This window comes from Neoarius graeffei, chromosome 18 (assembly GCF_027579695.1).
Source record: "Neoarius graeffei isolate fNeoGra1 chromosome 18, fNeoGra1.pri, whole genome shotgun sequence".
Lineage (NCBI taxonomy): Eukaryota > Metazoa > Chordata > Actinopteri > Siluriformes > Ariidae > Neoarius > Neoarius graeffei.
In genome coordinates this window covers 13,338,167-13,359,999 of record NC_083586.1, presented here as the reverse complement: position 1 = coordinate 13,359,999, position 21,833 = coordinate 13,338,167, and the positions used below count along the sequence as shown (strand labels likewise).

At 47.9% G+C, this 21,833-nt stretch overlaps 1 protein-coding gene across 1 annotated transcript; it reads right to left on the bottom strand.

Annotated features, from left to right (window-relative positions):
• Positions 1–3,505: 3,505 nt before the first annotated feature.
• Positions 3,506–4,231, bottom strand: LOC132865711 (uncharacterized protein K02A2.6-like). The gene has a single exon (XM_060898244.1). It carries the CDS (start codon positions 4,229–4,231, stop codon positions 3,506–3,508), a length of 726 nt encoding a protein of 241 aa, XP_060754227.1.
• Positions 4,232–21,833: the final 17,602 nt, after the last annotated feature.

Sequence of the window (21,833 nt, the reverse complement as noted above, 5' to 3'; positions counted from 1 at the left end):
GTTGGGACAGGGGCAATAGAGGCTGGAAAAGTTAAAGGTACAAAAAAGGAACAGCTGGAGGACCAAATTGCAACTCATTAGGTCAATTGGCAATAGGTCATTAATATGACTGGGTATAAAAAGAGCATCTTGGAGTGGCAGGGGCTCTCAGAAGTAAAGATGGGAAGAGGATCACCAATCCCCCTAATTCTGCACCAACAAATAGTGGAGCAATATCAGAAAGGAGTTCGACAGTGTAAAATTGCAAAGAGTTTGAACATATCATCATCTACAGTGCATAATATTATCAAAAGATTCAAAGAATCTGGAAGAATCTCTGTGCGTAAGGGTCAAGGCCAGAAAACCATACTGGGTGCCCATAATCTTCGGACCCTTAGACGGCACTGCATCACATACAGGCATGCTTCTGTATTGGAAATCACAAAATGGGCTCAGGAATATTTCCAGAGAACATTATCTGTGAACACAATTCACCGTGCCATCCGCCGTTGCCAGCTAAAACTCTATAGTTCAAAGAAGAAGCCGTATCTAAACATGATCCAGAAGTGCAGACGTCTTCTCTGGGCCAAGGCTCATTTAAAATGGACTGTGGCAAAGTGGAAAACTGTTCTGTGGTCAGACGAATCAAAATTTGAAGTTCTTTATGGAAATCAGGGACGCCGTGTCATTCGGACTAAAGAGGAGAAGGATGACCCAAGTTGTTATCAACGCTCAGTTCAGAAGCCTGCATCTCTGATGGTATGGGGTTGCATTAGTGCATGTGGCATGGGCAGCTTACACATCTGGAAAGACACCATCAATGCTGAAAGGTATATCCAGGTTCTAGAACAACATATGCTCCCATCCAGATGACGTCTCTTTCAGGGAAGACCTTGCATTTTCCAGCATGACAATGCCAAACCACATACTGCATCAATTACAGCATCATGGCTGTGTAGAAGAAGGATCCAGGTACTGAACTGGCCAGCCTGCAGTCCAGATCTTTCACCCATAGAAAACATTTGGCGCATCATAAAACGGAAGATACGACAAAAAAAGACCTAAGACAGTTGAGCAACTAGAATCCTACATTAGACAAGAATGGGTTAACATTCCTCTCCCTAAACTTGAGCAACTTGTCTCCTCAGTCCCCAGATGTTTACAGACTGTTGTAAAGAGAAAAGGGGATGTCTCACAGTGGTAAACATGGCCTTGTCCCAACTTTTTTGAGGTGTGTTGTTGTCATGAAATTTAAAATCACCTAATTTTTCTCTTTAAATGATACATTTTCTCAGTTTAAACATTTGATATGTCATCTATGTTCTATTCTGAATAAAATATGGAATTTTGAAACTTCCACATCATTGCATTCCGTTTTTATTTACAATTTGTACTTTGTCCCAACTTTTTTGGAATCGGGGTTGTACTTAGGATATCAGTGGATACCAACAACACTAAAGGATTTATGCTGAAGCCCAGAAGTTGTTCAAGATACCCTCCTGAGTACATCACTGATCTAGACTTCGCAGATGACCTAGCCCTTCCGTCTAATACTGTGGCAAATGCACAATCCTTATTGTTAGCCCTCAAATCTGCTGCTGCCCATGTTGGTCTCTCTTGTAATGATATCAAAACAGTGTTCATTTCTACTGAATCTAACCCACATATTGTCACTATATCTGGGAATCCTATTAAGCATGTTGAAGACTTCAAGTATCTTGGTTCCTATATCATGAACTCAGAAAAGGATTTTCTGATTCATAGAACCCTAGCTTGGAGTGTGTACTGCCCTCGTAATGGTGTTCATAACCAAAATTAGACAGCCAGCCAAACTCCCTGAATGATCAACGCGAGAGTCAGGATGTAGCGTCTCAAGCTCCAAGTTTAATGAAGACTCTTGTTGTCAGACAAGGTGTAAAACTGAAATAATAACAGAAATATGTCCTATGAATTTCTTATACAATTATTAAACATGAATGTTAAACCAAAATTACAATAACAATACTAGAAGATAAAGTATAGGTGTATTAAATGTCCTAGTTGCATGGTACAATTAGTGTATGCTATGCTAGGTGATGCTAATTTACACATGTCTAGATAATAATCTAGCAACATAAAAAATGTCCATCAATATTCATCAAAATTAAATTATATCCTTGTACATAACATTTTTTGACTTACAGACAATGCTTCTTATGGCTCAAATTAAACAGATGGCAATGGATGAGAGAACAGCTCCATCTTCAGCTGACCTCTTCATTAACTGACAGCAGCATGTGTTACAACTACTTCCTGCTCACCTTTTTAACTAATTTCTAACTTCCTGCTGCAATACCACATTTGACCACATTACAGGGGGCGCTAAAATGCCAAAACTTCAAAACTGCCTGGGAGGCAGAACAGAGTGCATACAACAAACTTGATAAGATCTGGAAATCAAATGTGCCAAGAGAACTGAAAATCAACCTTTTCCAAGCAACATTTCAGCCCATTCTTCTTTATGGATCTGAGACCTGGATGATGAACTCTTGACTGCATAAATGTGTGGATGGTTGCTATACTAACCTGCTGAGGAGGGTACAGAATCTCCCAGTCACACCTACCTCTGGAACAAATTTATGGGAAAACCCCAAAGGTGAGCCTACGACGAATTGAACATCATACAAGATTCACTGGACACTGCTACTGTGCAAAGGGTGAATTAGTATCTGATCTCCTTCTATGGAAAGCATCTTGTTGCAACTTAAACTCCTTATAAAGACGACGGAGTCATTTACTTCATTCCTTGCACTCAGGAACATTCCGGTGCATCTTTATTCAATTTCAGGTCAAGAACATGAGAGCCAATGTTGCCCCAGTAACCACGCATGCGCGTTGAGGTGCGCACCACACTGACTCCACACACCAGGCACACACACAACATTCATGCTTAAGGGGAGAAGCTCCCAAAATTATCCCCAAGTACAACATCCCTCCCCCCATAGTCCAAACAAGGAACCCCAGCGTCTTTTTTTCTTTTCTTCTTATTTTTTTCATAACTACTAAAATAACTGAACACATGAACTAGAACTACCTGAGAGTGAGGGGTAGACTGCCCTCACTCTCGTGGATAGGCCGGGGGATTATTATGCCCCCGTCTTGAGGCCCTCCGCCCTAACTACAACTACAAATCTAAACAAGAAGGTACTTTCCTCACTCTAGATGATCTCCGGGGCACAACAGCAGGCTCAGTGTCATCTGCTTCTGCCAACTCTGGGCCTGGAACCTCGTCCGCATCTGACGGCTCCACAGCAGAGTCTGCTGGAGGAACAGGATTGGGCTGGTCACTGCTCTCCAGCTCCCAGTCCTGTCTGGCTTGAGGAGAGGTGCTTCTGCATAGCAGGTGGTCGACATGCCCACGCCACACATTCCCTGCTACCTCCACCCTGTAAGACAGCAGCCCCGTCTTGTCGATCATTGTGCCTGGCAGCCACTTTTCCCATCCAGAGAAGTCTCTGACCCACACAGCGGCCCTGAGTGGTATGTCTCAAATGACTGCGTTCCTTTTAGAGTTGGCTACCATCATCTCTTGACCACGGAGAACCTTCGCTTGTACATCCGGTCGCAGCAGATCCCATCTGGTGCACACACGCCAACCGAACAGCATCTCTTCTGGAGACAGCCCGGTGGTGGCATGCGGAGTGAACCGGTATGTCGCCAGGAATCTTGCAAGCCTTGCCCTTAGTGTCCCCCTTGCCATCTTCTTCAATGATTTCTTTAGTGTCTGCACTGCCCTCTCCACCAGCCCATTGGAGGATGGGTGATAGGGGGCAAAGGTCAGGTGGCGAACACCATTCACCTTTAGAAACTCCTCAAATTCAGAGCTGGTGAAGACAGAGGCATTATCTGACACAACAGTGTGTGGGAGGCCATGTGTACTGAACACATCACGCAGATGGTCCACGGTAGCTGTTGAAGTGGCGGATTTCACTGGAAACACTTCCAACCACTTGGAGTGAGAGTCGACCAGCACCAGGAACATTTCACCTAAAAAGGGGCCAGCATAATCAATGTGTAGGCGTGTCCAAGGCTTGCCAGGCCACTCCCATGGACACATGGGCGCCACTGGAGGGGCGTTCCTGATTTGCTGGCAAGCTGTGCAGGACTTCACTAAATCTTCTAGGGCCACATCCAGCCCAGGCCACCACATGTAGGCACGCGCTACAGCTTTCATTCGCAATGCCCCAGGGTGAGCCTCATGCAGCTCCTCCATTAGGGCTTGCCGCCCCCATGGAGGAATTATGACATGGAACCCCCATAACTGAACCCCGTCTTCAACAGTGAGTTCGTCATGCCTCTAGAAATATGGCAGCAACTCACTTGTCGGACACGTCAGAGGCCAGCCCCCCCATCACATATTGGCATACTCAGGCCAACAGGGGGTCCCGTCGGGTCCAATCCTTTAGCTGTCCACTCATGATGGGCACCATCTGAAGCTGCTGCATCAGACACACCAGCTCCAGGGGAGTGGGGGGGGTCTGGTGCATTGTGAGGCAATGGCAGCCTACTCAACCCGTCTGCATGCACAATCAGTGCCCCCGGTTTGTAGGTCAGGGTGTATTGGTATTGCATCAGGAGGAGAGCCCACCTTTGCAGGCATGCCGAGGCTGTGGGCTGTATATTTTTCAGCTCCCCCAGCAACCCGAGAAGGGGCTTATGATCTGTTTGGATTGCGAATTTGTGCCCATAGACAAACTGGTGGAATTTCTTAACAGCGTAGATCACGGCCAAAGCCTCCTTTTCCACTTGGGCGTACTTCCTTTCGGCTGGAGCGAGGGCTCGAGAGGCAAAGCACACTGGCCATTTGGTTCCATCTTGGTACCTGTGCGACAGCACCGCACCCAGACCAAATGGTGAAGCGTCAGCAGCAATCACCAGTGGTAGTGTAGGGTCGTAGTGAGCCAGCAGTGCCTCTGATGTCAGCATGGCCTTTGATTTCTTGAACCCTTTGTCATGTACAGTAATCCACTCCCACTTCGCTCCTGCCCGGAGCAGGGCATGGAGGGGGGCGAGCACCAAGGCTAAGTCCAGAAGGAAACGTCCATAATAGTTGAGCATGCCCAGATATGCTCGGAGCTTGCTGACATTCTGCGGCCTTGGAGCATCTTTGATTGCCTGTACTTTCTTTTCCAGGGGCTGTAGCCCCCTTGCTGAAATCTTATGGCCCAGATATTCCACCTCAGGGGCCATAAAAACACATTTGGACCTTTTTAGTCGAAGCCTTGCTCCCTCTAGCCACGACAACACTAGGTCTAGGGTACGCAGGTGTTGGGCCTCACTGACACCTGTCAATAGTATGTCATCGAGGTCAACAGCAATGTGGTCTATCCCTGCAAGCAAGCCTTCCATCACCCTCTGAAAAATGGCACATGTGGATAACACACCAAATGGAAGGTGTGTGTACTGGAACAAGCCACGGTGGGTATTGATTGTCACCAGCTTCCGTGAGTCTTCTGCTAAAACCAGCTGCTGATAGGCATGGGACATATCTAACTTGGAGAAACAGATGCCTCCAGCCAGCTTGGCGAACAGTTCGTCGATGCGTGGGAGCAGGTAGTGCTCCACTCGAGACGCCACTTTCACTGTCAGTTTATAGTCACCACAGATGCGGATGGAGCCATCTCCTTTTAGAACTGGCACAATTGGAGCAGCCCACTCTGAGTAAGTCACAGGTTGGAGGAGTCCCGATTCCACTAGCCGAGTCAACTCTGTTTCGACTTTCTTTTGCAAGGCCAGCAGAACTGGACAGGCTTTGCAGAAATGCGGTGGCACACTGTCATCCATGCTAATGGTTACTTTTGTCCCTTTTAACTCCCCTAGCTCGTCTTCGAACACGGCTTTGTGATCTTCAAGAACAGCTGCTAGGGAACAATCAGACACCTGGAAGAGCCCATCCAGCAGCGCAGGCCAGTCTAAGAACAGAATCTTGATCCAGTCATGCCCAAGCAAATTGGAGCCCTCACCGGCCACCACAAGTGCACTCAGATTGTAGGACTTCCCTTTGTAAGACACTGTAACTTGAGTAGCCCCCTTCAAACGGATATGCTGGCCCATGTATGATCTGAGAGAAATGTTGCATGGTTCCAAAACCAGTGACAGTGTGTGGGCGTGCAGGCGTGAAAACGTCATTTCTGCCATGACGGTGCGGGAGGCCCCAGTGTCCACCTCAAAACGTGTCTCGCTGTCATTGATGTTTAAATCCATGACTATTGGGCTGGGTGCTTTCTCTGTTATGGCAAGGACATATGCAATGTCTTCTTCCACACTGTCGGCCTGTACGTCCAACTGCTCAGTGATTGCATTGGTCCCAGCCTGGCCAGGCATAGGGCTCTGACTGTCACGTTCCTTTTTGCGACACCAGCAGGCGATGTGGCCCCGCTTACTGCAGTAGTGGCACTCTACATCTTTAAATCTGCAGCTCTCAGGCCTGTGGGCCTCACCACATCTGTAGCAGCACTGTGACTGAGATGTCGCTGCTTTGGTGCTAGGCCCCCTCCTAGCCTTACTAGACTGATAATGTGATGCCACTTTGTTGATATCTTTTGAGGGCTGTAAGGCTAAAGCCCCCTTCTCTGCCATTTCAAAAGCCAAGCACATCTCTAATGCTTTCCCCCATGTTAAATTCGAGACTGCTAAGAGACGTTTCTGGAGCTGCTCCATATTTATGCCCCACACCAGCTGATCCCTCAATCTTTCTTCCAACGTGGCTGCGAATTCACAGCACGCAGCCTGATGTTTCAAATGAGCAACGAGCGAGTTCACAAATTCATCGCAGCTGCGTGTGCATCACTGAAACTTGAACCTTTCCACTATGACATTGTTCTTTGGATCATAGTGTTCCTGTAGCTTGGCTACTAAATCATCAAAATACATGTCCACGGGGGCAGCTGGTGCAATTAAGTCACGCAGCACTCCATAAACAACCGGCCCGCACGCTGTTAAAAGTATGGCTCTCTTCTTATCACCGTCAGAAATGCCATTAGCAACGAAGTAAAAGTTCAGTCTTTCTGCATACCTGCTCCATTGCTCCGTGTTAGAGTCAAAAGCATCAATCTTCCCAAACATCGCCATGTCAATTCACTCGTCCCAGAGTTGTGATTTTAGACCACGGTTTCAGTCCATTAGATTAAACAGGGGCACACAAAAAAAAAGTCCAACGAAAGCCAAGTTTATCCTTGTCACCAGTTTGTTGCAACTTAAACTCCTTATAAAAACGATGGAGTCATTTACTTCGTTCCTTGCACTCGGGAACATTCCGGTGCATCTTTATTCAACTTCAGGTCAAGAATATGAGAGCCAACGTTGCTCCAGTAACCACGCATGCGTGTTGAGGTGCGCACCACACTCACTCCACACACCAGGCACACACACAACATTCATGCGTAAGGGGAGAAGCCCCCAAAATTATCCCCAATTACAACACATCTACCAGCAGGAAGCTGACGTACCCAGATATAATAGCACATGACACTGGTATAAGCAAGGAAGATCTTCCAACCTTGATGGTAGATAGAGACTGCTGGTGCAAAATTGTACTTGGAGTCTTGCCCAAGGGCAAGGGGTGTATGTTGTTTTGTCTCATCATGTGTTCTGTCTGTTATATTCAATACCCACCACTAACCCATGAAGTACAGCACACATTTTATCCCACACTGTGGTTAAATGAATTTCTAATACATTATAATGTATACAGTAACAGCTGATTCACACACAAAAAGAAAAACTACAATATAGACTGTTGTAAAGAGAAAAGGGGATGTCTCACAGTGGTAAACATGGCCTTGTCCAAACTTTTTTGAGATGTGTTGTTGTCATGAAATTTAAAATCACCTAATTTTTCTCTTTAAATGATACATTTTCTCAGTTTAAACATTTGATATGTCATCTATGTTCTATTCTGAATAAAATATGGAATTTTGAAACTTCCACATAATTGTATTCCATTTTTATTTACAATTTGTACTTTGTCCCAACTTTTTTGGAATCGGGGTTGTAGTTTTTTATACATATAATGCTATTTAGTTTTTGTATTGATCTTGTGCAATGCGGAAATGTTCTGGATACCTTGAATTTCCCTCTGGGATTAATAAAGTATCTATCTATTCATCCATCCATCTATCCATCCGAGTGACTGACAGGTGATGTTACACAAGAGTGGAGGATCTTGTTGTTGATAGCAAAACCAACACCGTGTAGCCTAAACTCATCTGATGGTTTCCCACACCAGTAGAAAGTGAAGTCATCCTCCCAGATGGTACCCTGATTGGTGATCTGTGTCTCAGTGAGTGCCACAATATCGATGTTTAGTCTAGTCAGTTCTTTGGAAATCACAGCTGTCTTTCATAGGTCTGGGTCCAGAGGGTCTGAATCGAGTCCTGTTTGCATAGTCCTAATGTTCCAGGTTGCAAGGATTAGTCGAGTATTACGAGAGTAAGTAGGTTCAGGAGTATATGGTCTGGCGGCGGCTTTTTTAGTGCACCTTTTCTAGTGCCCTCCCTGGATTGGGGCATGTAGGCCACCCCTAAATAGGGCTATGTGGTCATATGGTTAGCTGCCAAAGTAGTCCTAGACACCAGATTTGAGATCAACAACAACCATCACAACCATATCTTCGGCCCGTAAGCCTGGGCAAAAATGAAAGCATGCACACTCACAGCTAACCCAAAAAAGTGTGCAATTGGGTGGGTGGAAGTATGGTATCTGGGTTTCCACTTGGGCCATGGGCAGGTGCGTCCCCAAATTGACAAGACAGCAGTGATTGCGGCCTCCCCGAGGCCTAAGACCAAAAAGAGGGTGAAACAGTTCCTGGGGCTGGCTGGCTACTATCGTAGGTTCATACCTAATTATTCCGAAGTCACCAGCCAGCTGACTGATCTCACTAAAAAGGGGGCACCAGATCCAGTCCAGTGGACAGAACAGTGCCAACAGCCGAGGTGGGCAAACTACGGCCCGCAGGCCACATCCGGCCCGTTGGCGTTTTTAATCCGGCCCATGGAAGACAATCATATAAACATGATTGAGCAGATCTATAAACTATAAGCTTCAGTGTTATCACGTAGACAGGTGTTCTAGAGATCCGTCTTTCCAGGCAGTCGTATTCACGCGAGATTACATTTGCAGAGTGGTGCAGCGCGTGCCATGGAAGTCATTCTGACGCCCATGCCACTGATGATCTCAAGAACACAGGATAAAACTTTACAATGAGTGGTCCTAAAAAAAGAAAAGTTGACAGTGAGTGCAGGGTGTTCAATAAAGAATGGACAACTAAATATTTTTTGCTGAAGTCCGATCAAAGGCTGTATGCCTTATTTGCAAAGAAACCGTTGCAGTTTTAAAGGAATATAACATCAAACGGCACTTTTCCTCCAAGCATGTTAATTATGCTAACAACCAGTCAGCGCAAGAACGGATGAATACAGCTCAGTGGTTGCTGAGTGAATGTGAGTATTAACATCTTCTCTTTTTAAAACTATGTTGGAGCTGTAATAAGATGGTAGTCACATGTTTACAGACATAATAATATAAAAAGTATAACTCTTAGTAATTTTGGTTGTCGTGGGTGGCTGCTGTAGTGCTGGTGTTTGTTTTTAAGTACCATGTGCTTTTGGCTGTCTGCTCCGCCCCTCATTTATGTCCCTGTCTGCTATTATAGGTGTATTATGAGCAGCTGACCTTGCTTCTGCTTATATCTGTTCCTGGACTTTTGCCTGTGGAGGTTATTCTGATCTATGAGTGGTCTTTTGGAATATGAAAACCTGTTTGGAACCTGTGTTTTGATTTTTTGAGGACTGGAAATATTTCAGTGAGTGACTTTGAACCTGAAAACCAGTTTGGAGTTTTTTGCTTTCTTGAGCTGTTTTGTTTGATTTTGTGGGCTGGACGGATCCAGTGCCAAACCACTGAACTGCAAACATGTTGGCATGGTGTGGTACCCAAACTGTTGAACTGCAAACATTTTGGAATGGTGTGGTACCTCTCCTACTAATGGTGGTTGGTTGTACTGGCAGGCTGGAAGTGGATGGTTAAAAAAAACACTCAGGTGTAAATCTACGAGTTCAGTGAAATGTACAAAAATATGTACTGATATGTAATTTAGTTCAATTTAATGATATGCACTTTAGTTGTATGTATAAAATGATACAAATATACAAATACACTGGCATCCTACTCATTCTGGCAGCTCAAAGATGTAATTTAAGAATTAAGTGTGCTACTTTTCTTACTGTCACGGGTGTGTGTGTGTGTGTGTGTGTGTGTGTGTGTGTGTGTGTGTGTGTGTGTGTGTGTGACTTTTCTGGATGGATCCAGTGCCAGTCTATTGAACTGCAAACATTTTTCTGCTCTGCCTTTGTTGACTGAGAACTAAAATAAATGTCAATCTGATCTGCATTTGGGTCTCTGTCAGTGAAGGCCTTACAATAACACTAAAGCTTTTCCAGTTTATGTTCAATATGTATGAATTTGGTGCTGGCCCGGCCCGCCTGGCAAATTTCAAAAGTTAATGTGGCCCCTGAGCCAAAAAGTTTGCCCACCCCTGGTCAACAGGCTTTCACCAGGGTAAAAGCTGCACTGTGTGGGGGGCCACTCTTACACTCCCCTGACTTCTCCCTCCCTTTTATTTTGCAGGCAGACATATTGGACCAAGGGCTGGGGGCTGTTTTGTCCCTGAAGGTGGAGGGCAATGAACACCCTGTGCTGTACATCAGCCACAAGCTCTTGATGCATGAAAGTAAGTATAGCACTGTGGCAGCGGGGGCATGGTCAACCGCCGGTCTGTGACAGGAGGGTGGAGTCAGGGAAGGTAAGTGGCAGAATCACTACACCTGAGAGCAATTAACCTGTGTTTGTGTGTCTTCCCAGTGACCGCGCCCTATATCAGGAGGGAGAGCGAGAGCAGAAGGAGCTGATCCCTAAACCAGACGCCGGTTGTGTGTGTGTCTGTGTTAGTCACTGGACATTGTTAGACTGAAAAGTGTGGCAATAAAGCCTAGTGGTAAACCTGATCTCTGTCCTGCCGTCCTCTGTGCTCCACCCACACATAGGGAACATACCACAGTGGTGCCGAAACCCGGGAAAGTGGAGCACCAACCCCGCAGCCCCATGGAATCCTCCCCGTTCGCCGACCTGGTCCACGCCCTTGCCACGGCTCAGCAAAGCCAGCACCAGGCGCTCGTCACACTCCGAAAAGAACAAGAGCGGCGCTTCGAAGCCCTGGTGCTGGCCCAGCAGGAAGATCGCGAGGTGTTCCGGCATCTCCTCGCGTCGGCGGGGTCCACCAGCGCTCCGGCTGCAGGCCCGTTTCCCCTCACTGTCACCAAGATGGGCCCGCAGGATGACCCCGAGGCATTCCTCACATTGTTTGAACAGGTCGCTGAAGCCTCGGGGTGGCTGATGGAGCAGCGCACGGCGCGCCTCCTCCCTCTGCTAACGGGAGAGGCACAGCTGGCCGCGCTACAGCTCCCCGCCGACCGCCGGCTGGCCTACGCGGACCTCCGCTGGGCCATCCTCCAGTGCATGGGGCGCACACTGGAACAACAGCGCCAGTGCTTCCGCGCGCTGCGATTGGAGGAAGTCAGCCGGCCGTTCGCGTTTGGCCAGCAGCTCCGGGATGCCTGCTGGCGGTGGTTGAGGGCCAACGATCACGACGCCGAGGGAATCGTCGACCAGGTGGTACTGGAACAGTTCATCGCCCGCTTACCAGCAGGAACCGTGGAGTGGGTCCAGTGCCACCGCCCGGCGTCGCTGGATCAGGCAGTTGAGCTGGCGGAGGATCATCTGGCGGCTGTCCCGGCGGCAGGACAACAGATGGCATCTTCTCTTCTCTCCTCTTCTCTCTCTCTCTCTCCCCCTCCTCCTGTGTCCCGTCCTCGCCCCATTGCCCCACCCCGGAGGCGGGGGCCGGCACCACCCCAGCCGGCCCGCCGCACCCACGGTGCCCTCCCGTTTCTCCCTTCTGTGTCTGTCTCTTCCCCACCTCAGGTGAATGAGCCCCAGATCACCAGTGCAGAGGGAAAGCCCGGGCCGGTTTGCTGGCGCTGCGGGGAGCCGGGCCACCTTCAACAGCAGTGCACAGCAATGGAAGTGGGCGCGGTGGTTCGGATCCCCGACGTGCCAGAGGCTGCCCTCGATCGGGCCAAAGCGTATCGCATACCGGTGAGTATCCAAGGGGCTACATATCAGGCGTTGGTGAATTCTGGTTGTAATCAGACCTCAATTCGCCAAAGCCTGGTTCAAAACGAGGCATTGGGGGGAGCACAAGGGGTGAAGGTGTTGTGTGTGCACGGGGATGTTCACCGCTACCCTTTGGTGTCGGTCCACATTATTTTCAGAGGGGAAAAATTTATAGTGAAGGCGGCGGTTAATCCTCGCCTTACTCACTCTTTAATTTTGGGGACTGATTGGCCGGGATTTCGGGGTTTAATGACACGCCTAGTAGAGAGTGGGTCCTGCCATTTGACAGGGGGAGGTCCCGGTGTCGCTTTGGCGGGAGCAGCTGTCACAGAGCCGTCTACGTCATCTCCACGTCAGAGTGAGGAGCCGCTGGCTCCTCCTCTCTCTATTGGGGAATCGCTCGTGGATTTCCCATTAGAGCAGTCGCAAGAGAGACTCTCCGGCATGCGTTTGACCAAGTGAGAGTAATCGATGGTCAAACGCTCCAGCCGAATGCCAACCCGTCCTTCCCCTACTTCGCGATTATGAAGGATAGATTATACCGAGTGACGCAGGACACTCAAACTAAAGAGCGAGTCACGCAGCTTTTAATTCCGAAGAGCCGCCGGGAATTGGTATTCCAGGCGGCTCACTTTAATCCCATGGCTGGACACTTGGGGCAGGATAAAACACTAGCCCGAATAATGGCCTGATTCTATTGGCCGGGGATTCGCGGCGATGTCCGTAAGTGGTGTACGGCATGCCGCGAATGCCAGTTAGTAAATCCAGCGGCCATTCCAAAAGCGCCTTTGCACCCTCTACCGTTAATCGAGACCCCGTTTGAGAGAATTGGGATGGATCTCGTCGGGCCATTAGATCGGTCAGCACGAGGGTACCGCTTTATATTAGTTCTGGTGGACTATGCAATGCGATACCCGGAAACAGTGCCTCTGTGCAATATCTCAGCATGCAGTATTGCAGAGGCACTCTTCAGCGTCATCTCCCGAGTTGGAATCCCGAAAGAGATTCTGACTGACCAAGGCACCTCGTTTATGTCACGTACACTGAATGAACTGTATGGGTTATTGGGGATTAAGCCGATCCGCACCAGCGTGTATCACCCACAAACGGACGGTTTAGTGGAACGGTTCAACGCACCCTCAAAAATATTATTAAGAAATTTGTAAGTGAGGACGCATGTAATTGGGATAAGTGGCTCGAACCCTTGCTGTTCTCAGTGCGAGAGGTCCCCTAAGCCTCCACGGGGTTCTCCCCGTTCGAATTATTATATGGGCGTAAGCTGCGCGGCATCCTGGACGTGCTGCGGGAAAATTGGGAGGAGGGACCTTCACAAAGTAAGAACGAAATTCAGTACGTTATGGACCTGCGCGCAAAACTCCACACGCTCACCCACCTAACTCAGGAGAATTTGCGGCAGGCCCAGGAACGGCAAGCCCGCCTGTACAACAAGGGTATGCGCCTTAGAGAGTTCACATCGGGAGATAAGGTACTCGTACTGTTACCCACGTCGAGCTCCAAATTGATCGCCAAGTGGCAAGGACCCTTTGAGGTCACACGGCGAGTCGGGGACGTCGACTATGAGGTGAGGCGAACGGACAGGGGTGGGGCGCTACAGATTTACCACCTCAATCTGCTTAAACTCTGGAACGAGGAGGTCCCCGTGGCATTGGTGTTGGTGGTTCCAGAGAAGGTGGAGCTGGGGCCGGAGGTTCAAAAAGGGACATTGGCATCACGTACCTCTCCAATCCCCTGTGGAGACCACCTCTCCCCGACCCAACTCACAGAGGTCGCCCAGTTGCAGACCGAGTTTTCGGATGTATTCTCGCCCCTGCCCAGTCGCACTAACCTCATAGAGCACCACATAGAGACGCCCCCGGGGGTGGTAGTGCGTAGCCGCCCTTACAGGCGACCCGAACACAAAAAAAAGGTGGTTCGGGAAGAACTTCAGACCATGCTCGAAATGGGCATCGTCGAGGAGTCCCACAGAGACTGGAGCAGCCCGGTGGTCTTGGTACCCAAGGCCAACGGGTCGGTCTGGTTCTGTGTGGACTATAGAAAAGTCAACGCGGTGTCTAAATTCGACGCGTACCCAATGCCTCGTATTGATGAGTTGCTCGATCGACTCGGCACTGCTCGCTTTTATTCGACGCTGGATTTGACGAAGGGATATTGGCAGATCCCCTTGACTCCACTATCCTGAGAAAAAAATGGCTTTTTCCACAACGTTTGGTTTACACCAATTCATCACCCTTCCATTTGGGCTGTTTGGGGCGCCCGCTACGTTTCAGCGGCTGATGGACAGAGTCCTCCGCCCTCATGCCACTTATGCGGCCGCGTATTTAGATGACATCATCATCTATAGTAATGACTGGCAGCGGCACCTCGAACATCTGAGGGCCGTCCTTAGGTCACTGAGGCGAGCGGGGCTCACAGCCAACCCAAAGAAGTGTACGATTGGGCGGGTGGAAGTACGGTATCTGGGCTTCCACTTGGGCAACGGGCAGGTGCATCCCCAAATTATTAAGATGGCAGCAATTGCGGCCTGCCCGAGGCCCAAGACCAAAAAGGGGGTGAGACAGTTCCTGGGGCTGGCTGGCTATTATCATAGGTTTATACCTAATTATTCGGACGTCACCAGCCCGCTGACTGATCTCACTAAAAAGGGGGCACCAGATCCGGTCCAGTGGACGGAGCAATGCCAGCGGGCTTTCTCAGAGGTAAAGGCTGCACTGTGTGGGGGGCCACTTCTACACTCCCCTGACTTTTCTCTCCCCTTTATGTTGCAGACCGATGCGTCGGACAGAGGGCTGGGGGCGGTTTTGTCCCAGGAGGTGGAGGGGGAGGACCGCCCTGTCCTGTATATCAGCAGGAAGCTGTCGGTGTGTGAGGGGTGCTACAGCACCATAGAGAAAGAGTGTTTGGCCATCAAGTGGGCAGTTCTCACCCTCCGTTACTACCTGTTGGGGTGCCCTTTCACCCTCTGTTCGGACCACGTGCCCCTCCAGTGGCTCCACCGCATGAAAGATGCCAATGCGCGGATCACCCGTTGGTATCTGGTGCTCCAACCCTTTAATTTCAAGGTGGTCCACAGGCCGGGGGCGCAGATGGTCATGGCGGACTTCCTCTCCCGTCAAGGGGGGGGGGGGGAGTCGGCTGCAGGCCGGACAGCCGCCCGGCCTGAGTCGGGCGGTGGGGGTATGTGGCAGCGGGGGCATGGTCAAGCGCCGGTCTGTGACAGGAGGGTGGAGTCAGGGAAGGTAAGTGGCAGAATCACTACACCTGAGAGCAATTAACCTGTGTTTGTGTGTCTTCCCAGTGACCGCGCCCTATATCAGGAGGGAGAGCGAGAGTGGAAGGAGCTGATCCCTAAACCAGACACCGGTTGTGTGTGTGTCTGTGTTAGTCACTGGACATTGTTAGACTGAAAAGTGTGGCAATAAAGCCTAGTGGTAAACCTGATCTCTGTCCTGCCGTCCTCTGTGCTCCACCCACATATAGGGAACATACCACAAGCACCATCGAGAAAGAGTGTCTGGCCATCAAATGGGTGGTCCTCGCCCTCTGATACTACCTGCTGGGGTGCCCTTTCACCATCTGTTTGGACCACGCGCCCCTCCAGAGGCTCCACCACATGAAACATGCCAATGCGCAGATCCATCCATCCATTATCTGTAGCCGCTTATCCTGTTCTACAGGGTTGCAGGCAAGCTGGAGCCTATCCCAACTGACTATGGGCGAGAGGCAGGGCTGACACAGAGACAAACAGCCATTCACATTCATACCTACGGTCAATTTAGAGCCACCAATTAACCTAACCTGTATGTCTTTGGACTGTGGGGGAAACCGGAGCACCCAAAGGAAACCCACGCAGACACAGGGAGAACATGCAAACTCCACACAGAAAGGCCCTCACCAGCCACTGGGGTTGAACCCAGGACCTTCTTGCTGTGAGGCGACAGTGCTAACCACTACACCACCGTGCCACCCCAATGAGCGGATCACCTGTTGGTATCTAGCCCTCCAGCCATTTAAGTTCGAGATGGTCTACAGGCCAGGGGTGCAGATGGTAGTGGCAGACTTCCTGTCCCATTGCAGGGGGAGAGTCCACTGCAGGCCAGATGACTCCCCAGCCTCAGTCAGGTGGTGGGGGTATGTGGCAGCGGGCGCATGGCCTAGTCTCAGTTTGTGAATGGAGGATGGGGCCAGGGGAGGTGAGTGGCAAAGTCAGTGCACCTGTTGTTAATTAATGGTGTGTGTGTGTGTGTGTGTGTGTGTGTGTGTGTGTGTGTGTGTTGTTGCAGTGACAGAGGATAGAAAAGGAGGGAGAGAGCAGAGAGAGGGGAGCTCTCCTGACCAGAACATGTGTGTGTGCATGTGTGACTGTGTGAGCAGCAAGTGAGTGAAGCTGAAAAGCGGGAAGATAAGGAAAAAATAAAGTGTATGAGAACATCAGCTCCCGTTTGCCATGCTTCTGTACTCCACCCACATCAGGGACTTATTACTGTACACCTGTATATCACCATGCATCGCCACCCAAATGCCTCATTTTCATCGATAACCCTTTGTAAAGCATTGCAAGCTGTCGTGTGATCGTAGCTTAATGAGGCGGATGTGACATTGGATGCAACCCAGCAGTTGTACCCTACTATGAGTAAAAATTAGCTTCAACTTGGAAAAAAAAATAATGGCCCACTAGATTGCCCAGTGGTTGAGAAACACCGATGAAGATGGTTATATTTGTGCTTGCAGAATTCAGCATTTCAAGCAAAGTGGCTATAATCTTGGGCTAAGAAACGTCAAGCCGGAGGGCATGAACATTTTTTTGAGAACTGCTTAAAGGAATACTCCGGAGTGAAATGCTTTTTAGGTCTATTTTCGCATTATTGGGAGTGCATATGTTCAGTTGCTACCACAATCACATCAATCGGATGTGTTTTGAGAAAATTTGTTTTTTGTGATTTCAACCGGAAAGCGCTAACATGGCAGTGCACAGGGCATGTCTTTTTGCCGATACAAAACGCTAGTTTTAAATCCATTGCAAAGCTCAAAACAACATGACAGTTCTGTGGAAGTGAGTAGAGGGTTCCTATAAACAAAACGAAGTGTCCCAAGCTCAATTGTGCATTTCCAGCGGGATGGGCTCGGCACTCGACTTTTATGGACTGTCCACTGAAGATGGCATCTGTAGAAGACCAACTTCAGGTAAGGTCACTGGCTTTGTATTTACTCTTCTACACACACTGTCTGTAGGAGCCAAAATGCATGATTTTGTTTTGGGAGCAATTCATTTTCTTGTCCACTGGGTGGCGCATGGTAATTAACCTGTTCAGGTATTTAGGCAGGAAGTCTATGTTGCTTGTCAGGTTTTTGACCCAGAAGGGCGAAGGGTTTTGACCACTAAGTGCTATGCGCTAAGCTTGCTACACTCCTGGGGACTTTGTGTGTGGATACTGTGCCTAACTAATGTATTGGACTTGTGTGGAATAAATGGATCACCTTGATTCAACAAGAAGACTTTTTACAGCCATTTTGTTTTAGATCCCAGTAAGTCAAGTCAGAGTAGCATAACAATTAAGATCCAGGTAACATCTAGCACATCAGCCTAGCCACTATCCGCCATCATTGACACCTCAGTAGTTCCGTATTAGACAGAACTCCTTTAATATTAGTCAAAACCCCGCTACTGTTTGGATTAGTTTCCCACGTCGGAGTCTTCTGCGCTTGTGGAATTAGGAGCATGAAGAGCTGTTCGTTGTGGATTGTTATCATTTGGATTTGTGGGCTACTGACAAGGAGTTTCGTTTGATGGGGAAACCATACTTCGGAGCATTCAACAATGATGACTGCAAGGCGCCCAACGCATCGAAAGAGGTATTTGTAGTGCAGTGGCGGCTGCTGGTTTTTAAAACAGGGGAAGCCCATTTTACGCATTCATCGTAAAACCTGTAGGCCAGATATCAAAGCATAGAAAGGTGTGCCCCATTAGCATAGTGAACTAGACAACCCTACCTAGTGGCAGAAAGTATTTTTGCTTGTACATTTCATGTTATAGTCTGGCTTGCCAGGCTAGTGCCTCATATCCTTAATCAAAAATATCAAACATCCAAAAATCACTGGCTATTCAACGAAGATCCTTGAACATCATACCCTGATATGCAACACAGAGTCTTTAACACAACACCCAGCTGTGCAACACATCCTTGAACATCTTCTGCAACACAGTCTGGAAATCCATAACCAGGTAGGCTATGCAACACACAGAACCTTGAATATTCTACCCAGGTATAACCTATAACACAGAGCCCACCATTCTCTTAACATTACTGAACAATATACACACTTCAGATTCATGAACATTATATGATACACACTATTTATACACAAATTCTGCCCTCCGCTCCTTTTCCAGAAAATGGTCTGTGACCCTGTCATACTAGCTGGTTGTGCTTTCCAGAGACTTCACCAATTTCTGTTAGCAGCTAGCACTGCAGATCCCAATAAGGCTCAAGCTAGCCTACAACCAGATTGAACTACAAATGAAATAAACGAGTGAATTCACAAATGATCAAACTGATAGAATGGATGAAAGTTAACGGAGCACAACGAGTAATATTTACATTTATTTACAGAGTAATGTACAGAGACATCAATGAGAAGAAACGTTTATATGAAAAGAAATTCGGACAGCACTTTGGCACACGACTACACTTTCTCGACATCCGCTAGGGACTGATCATGCTTCCGTGTTCCTCGCCGACGCCGAAGTACAGAGCCTGCCCTCCTCATGTCTTTCAAACACTACCTTCAATAATCCTTCATCAGCCTGGCTTCTTGCCCCTCCCACTGTCTCGTTTAGTCCCAGAGAAGCCCGGCTTCCCTGGAAGTGACGATTTTGTCAATTTTAACCAATAACAACTAGCCGAATTTGGCTGTTCAGAGCCCTCTCATAGACTGCAACGGATACCCGGCTGCCAGCCATAGAGCCCATTGAAATAAGAAAGGTTACAGCCAGTGTTGCCAGATTGGGTGGTTTTAAGTGGATTTTGGCAGGTTTTGAACATATTTTGGCTGGAAAACGTCAGCAGTATCTGGCAACGCTGGTTACAGCCTGGCAGCAAAGGTGATTCTCATAGCGAGCTGCAAGTTCGTCAGACATCACTCAAATAAGTTACAGGATAGTTATGAACGTAAATACAATCTTGGGCATATATTATGTTATGCAAGTTATTGTTTTAATGAGAATTCAACATCGTAGACGCTGCAGTTTGGGGAGAGAATTTTAGGGGAAGCTCGGCTTCCCTTGTTGTCTCTGGGAAATCGCCCCTGTTGTAGCGCTACAATATTTTATGGCCATTTAGATCTTTTATTTAATTTGTGTGCGCACAGTACCCGGGTACAAACACAACCCATGTATTAAATGCCGGCAGACATTTGACTGTGGAAATCGTGTGATGTTTTGACTGAGTGATTTTGTGTTGCGTTACTGACTTTTACATCACTGATTTTTTATCGAACTGTCATCGGATCGATTTGTTTACAATGAACTCGTGTAATATGCAAACAACTGCTAGTAAACCTAGTAGTGTTAGTGGCATCGATCAGCAAAGCAAGCATGCAAATGCACTTGCTGATAAACTTTTGGCTTTACAGACAGAAAAGTAAAATTGGATAATGCAAGCGCTATTAGAAAATCAATGGACAGTTTAAAACATGATGTTCCTCAGTTACAAAATGCTCTGAAATGTTTGGTAGAAAATTGCAATGACGCAAAACACATTCATGAGTCATTGTTAAGTTTATTACCTGTTGATGAAAAAGAAAGACATGATGTTTGGTTTAAGGCAAAAATGATCCCAAATAATGATGTTATTTGTAAAATTAAGGTTTTTCTGACAATGGGTTCTGAAAATGTTCACATTGAGTTGCCAACTGCTTTGAATGCTGATGTTCATGCAAGTGTTCCTGTGAATGCAAATGCTGATTTTAAAGCTGCACATGAAAGTGTTGATTGTGAGTCTGGTATTAACCCAAATGACAGTGCTTCAAACGTGGGTAGCAAAAGGTCATATAAAAGTGGTAGCAGTGGTAGATCTAGCACAAGCTCAGCCAGGCTGGTGGCTGAGGCAGAGAGAGCAGCATTGGTTGCTCGCCAAGCTGCTTTAATGGAGAAGCATGCGATTGAGGAGCAGGAGCAACAGCTGAGGAGGAGAAGGGAGCAGCTTGACATGGACGCAGAGTTGGCTGCATCAGCGGCTAAATTAGCCGTGCTGCAGGCCTCAGACAAAAGAAGTCACTCAGCAGCGCCCTCAGACGGCATGAACTCTTATCTGCTTAAGGACAAAAGGAAACTGGTAACCCTTAATCCCAAGGCAATGGAATTTCGGCCTGGTCTACCACAGCAAACACAACATGAGTCTACCAAAGGGCCACTACCACCTGGTAATATACTGTCAACAGAGGTGTGCAGGAAACAAACTGAACAATGGTGCAACAATGTTCTAAATCAGCAATACAGTATCCCTCAGCTACAATGTGGAACACTGCATGGAGCACATCAACAACATGTAATGGCTGCACAACCATTTTCTACCAATAGTGCATTTAACACAACACACACTCCTGACCTGCTGGAAATAATGCAAAGGCAGAATGACATTACAGCTACTCTGGTGCATGAACAGCGCATCTCATCAAGAGAGATACCGGTGTTTGATGGAGACCCTCTTCAGTTTTGACCATTCATGAAAGCCTTCGAACAAGGTGTGGAGAGTAAGGCTGGAAAAGGAGACTGCCTTTACTATCTAGAACAGTTCACCAGAGGTCAGCCCCAGGAATTGGTACACAGCTGCCAGCATATGGTGCCTGAGCGTGGTTACGTAGTAGCAAAAGGCCCCCTTACTGAACACTTTGGCAATCCATACAAGTTGGCAGCAGCTTACATGAAAAAAGCATTGGCCTGGCAAGCTGTTAAAACAGAGGATGTGAAGTCGCTTCAGGCCTACTCGTTGTTTTTATGTGGCTGCTGTAATGTTATGCAGGAACTGAACTATGTGCAGGAGCTGGACATGGCTGTAAATATGAGGACCATTCTCTCAAAGCTGCCATTTAAATTGTGAGAGCAGTGGTACACTACAGCTCATGACATCATGGAGAGAACTCATGACAGAGCCCACATCTTTGACCTGGTGCAGTTTATTGAACGGCGTGTCAAAATTCTGTCTGACCCCTTGTTCGGAGATGTACAGGATCCACCCTCTGCCACATCTATGACCAGGCCTACATCAAAGTTCAAGCCACAGTTAAGGGCCAATGTACAGGGAAACATTGTTGCTGCTGTAACATCAAAGGATGTGTTTGAGGATAGTAAGGACCAGCCTCAAGATGTGGAGAAAGTGAAATGCCTGTGCTGTGATTGTCGCCATCTGGTGGAGGAATGTAGACAGTTCAGAAGTAAGAAGCACAAAGACAAAATTCTCTTCTTGAGGCAAAAGGGAGTTTGTTTCGCATGTTTACGCACTGGACACATGAGCAAGGACTGTGAGCAGCGCTTAACATGTAAAACCTGTGGAAAGACTCATCCGACTGTGCTTCATATTAAACAGCAACAGACCCCAGGACAGTCATAGGATTCTCCTGACCACCAG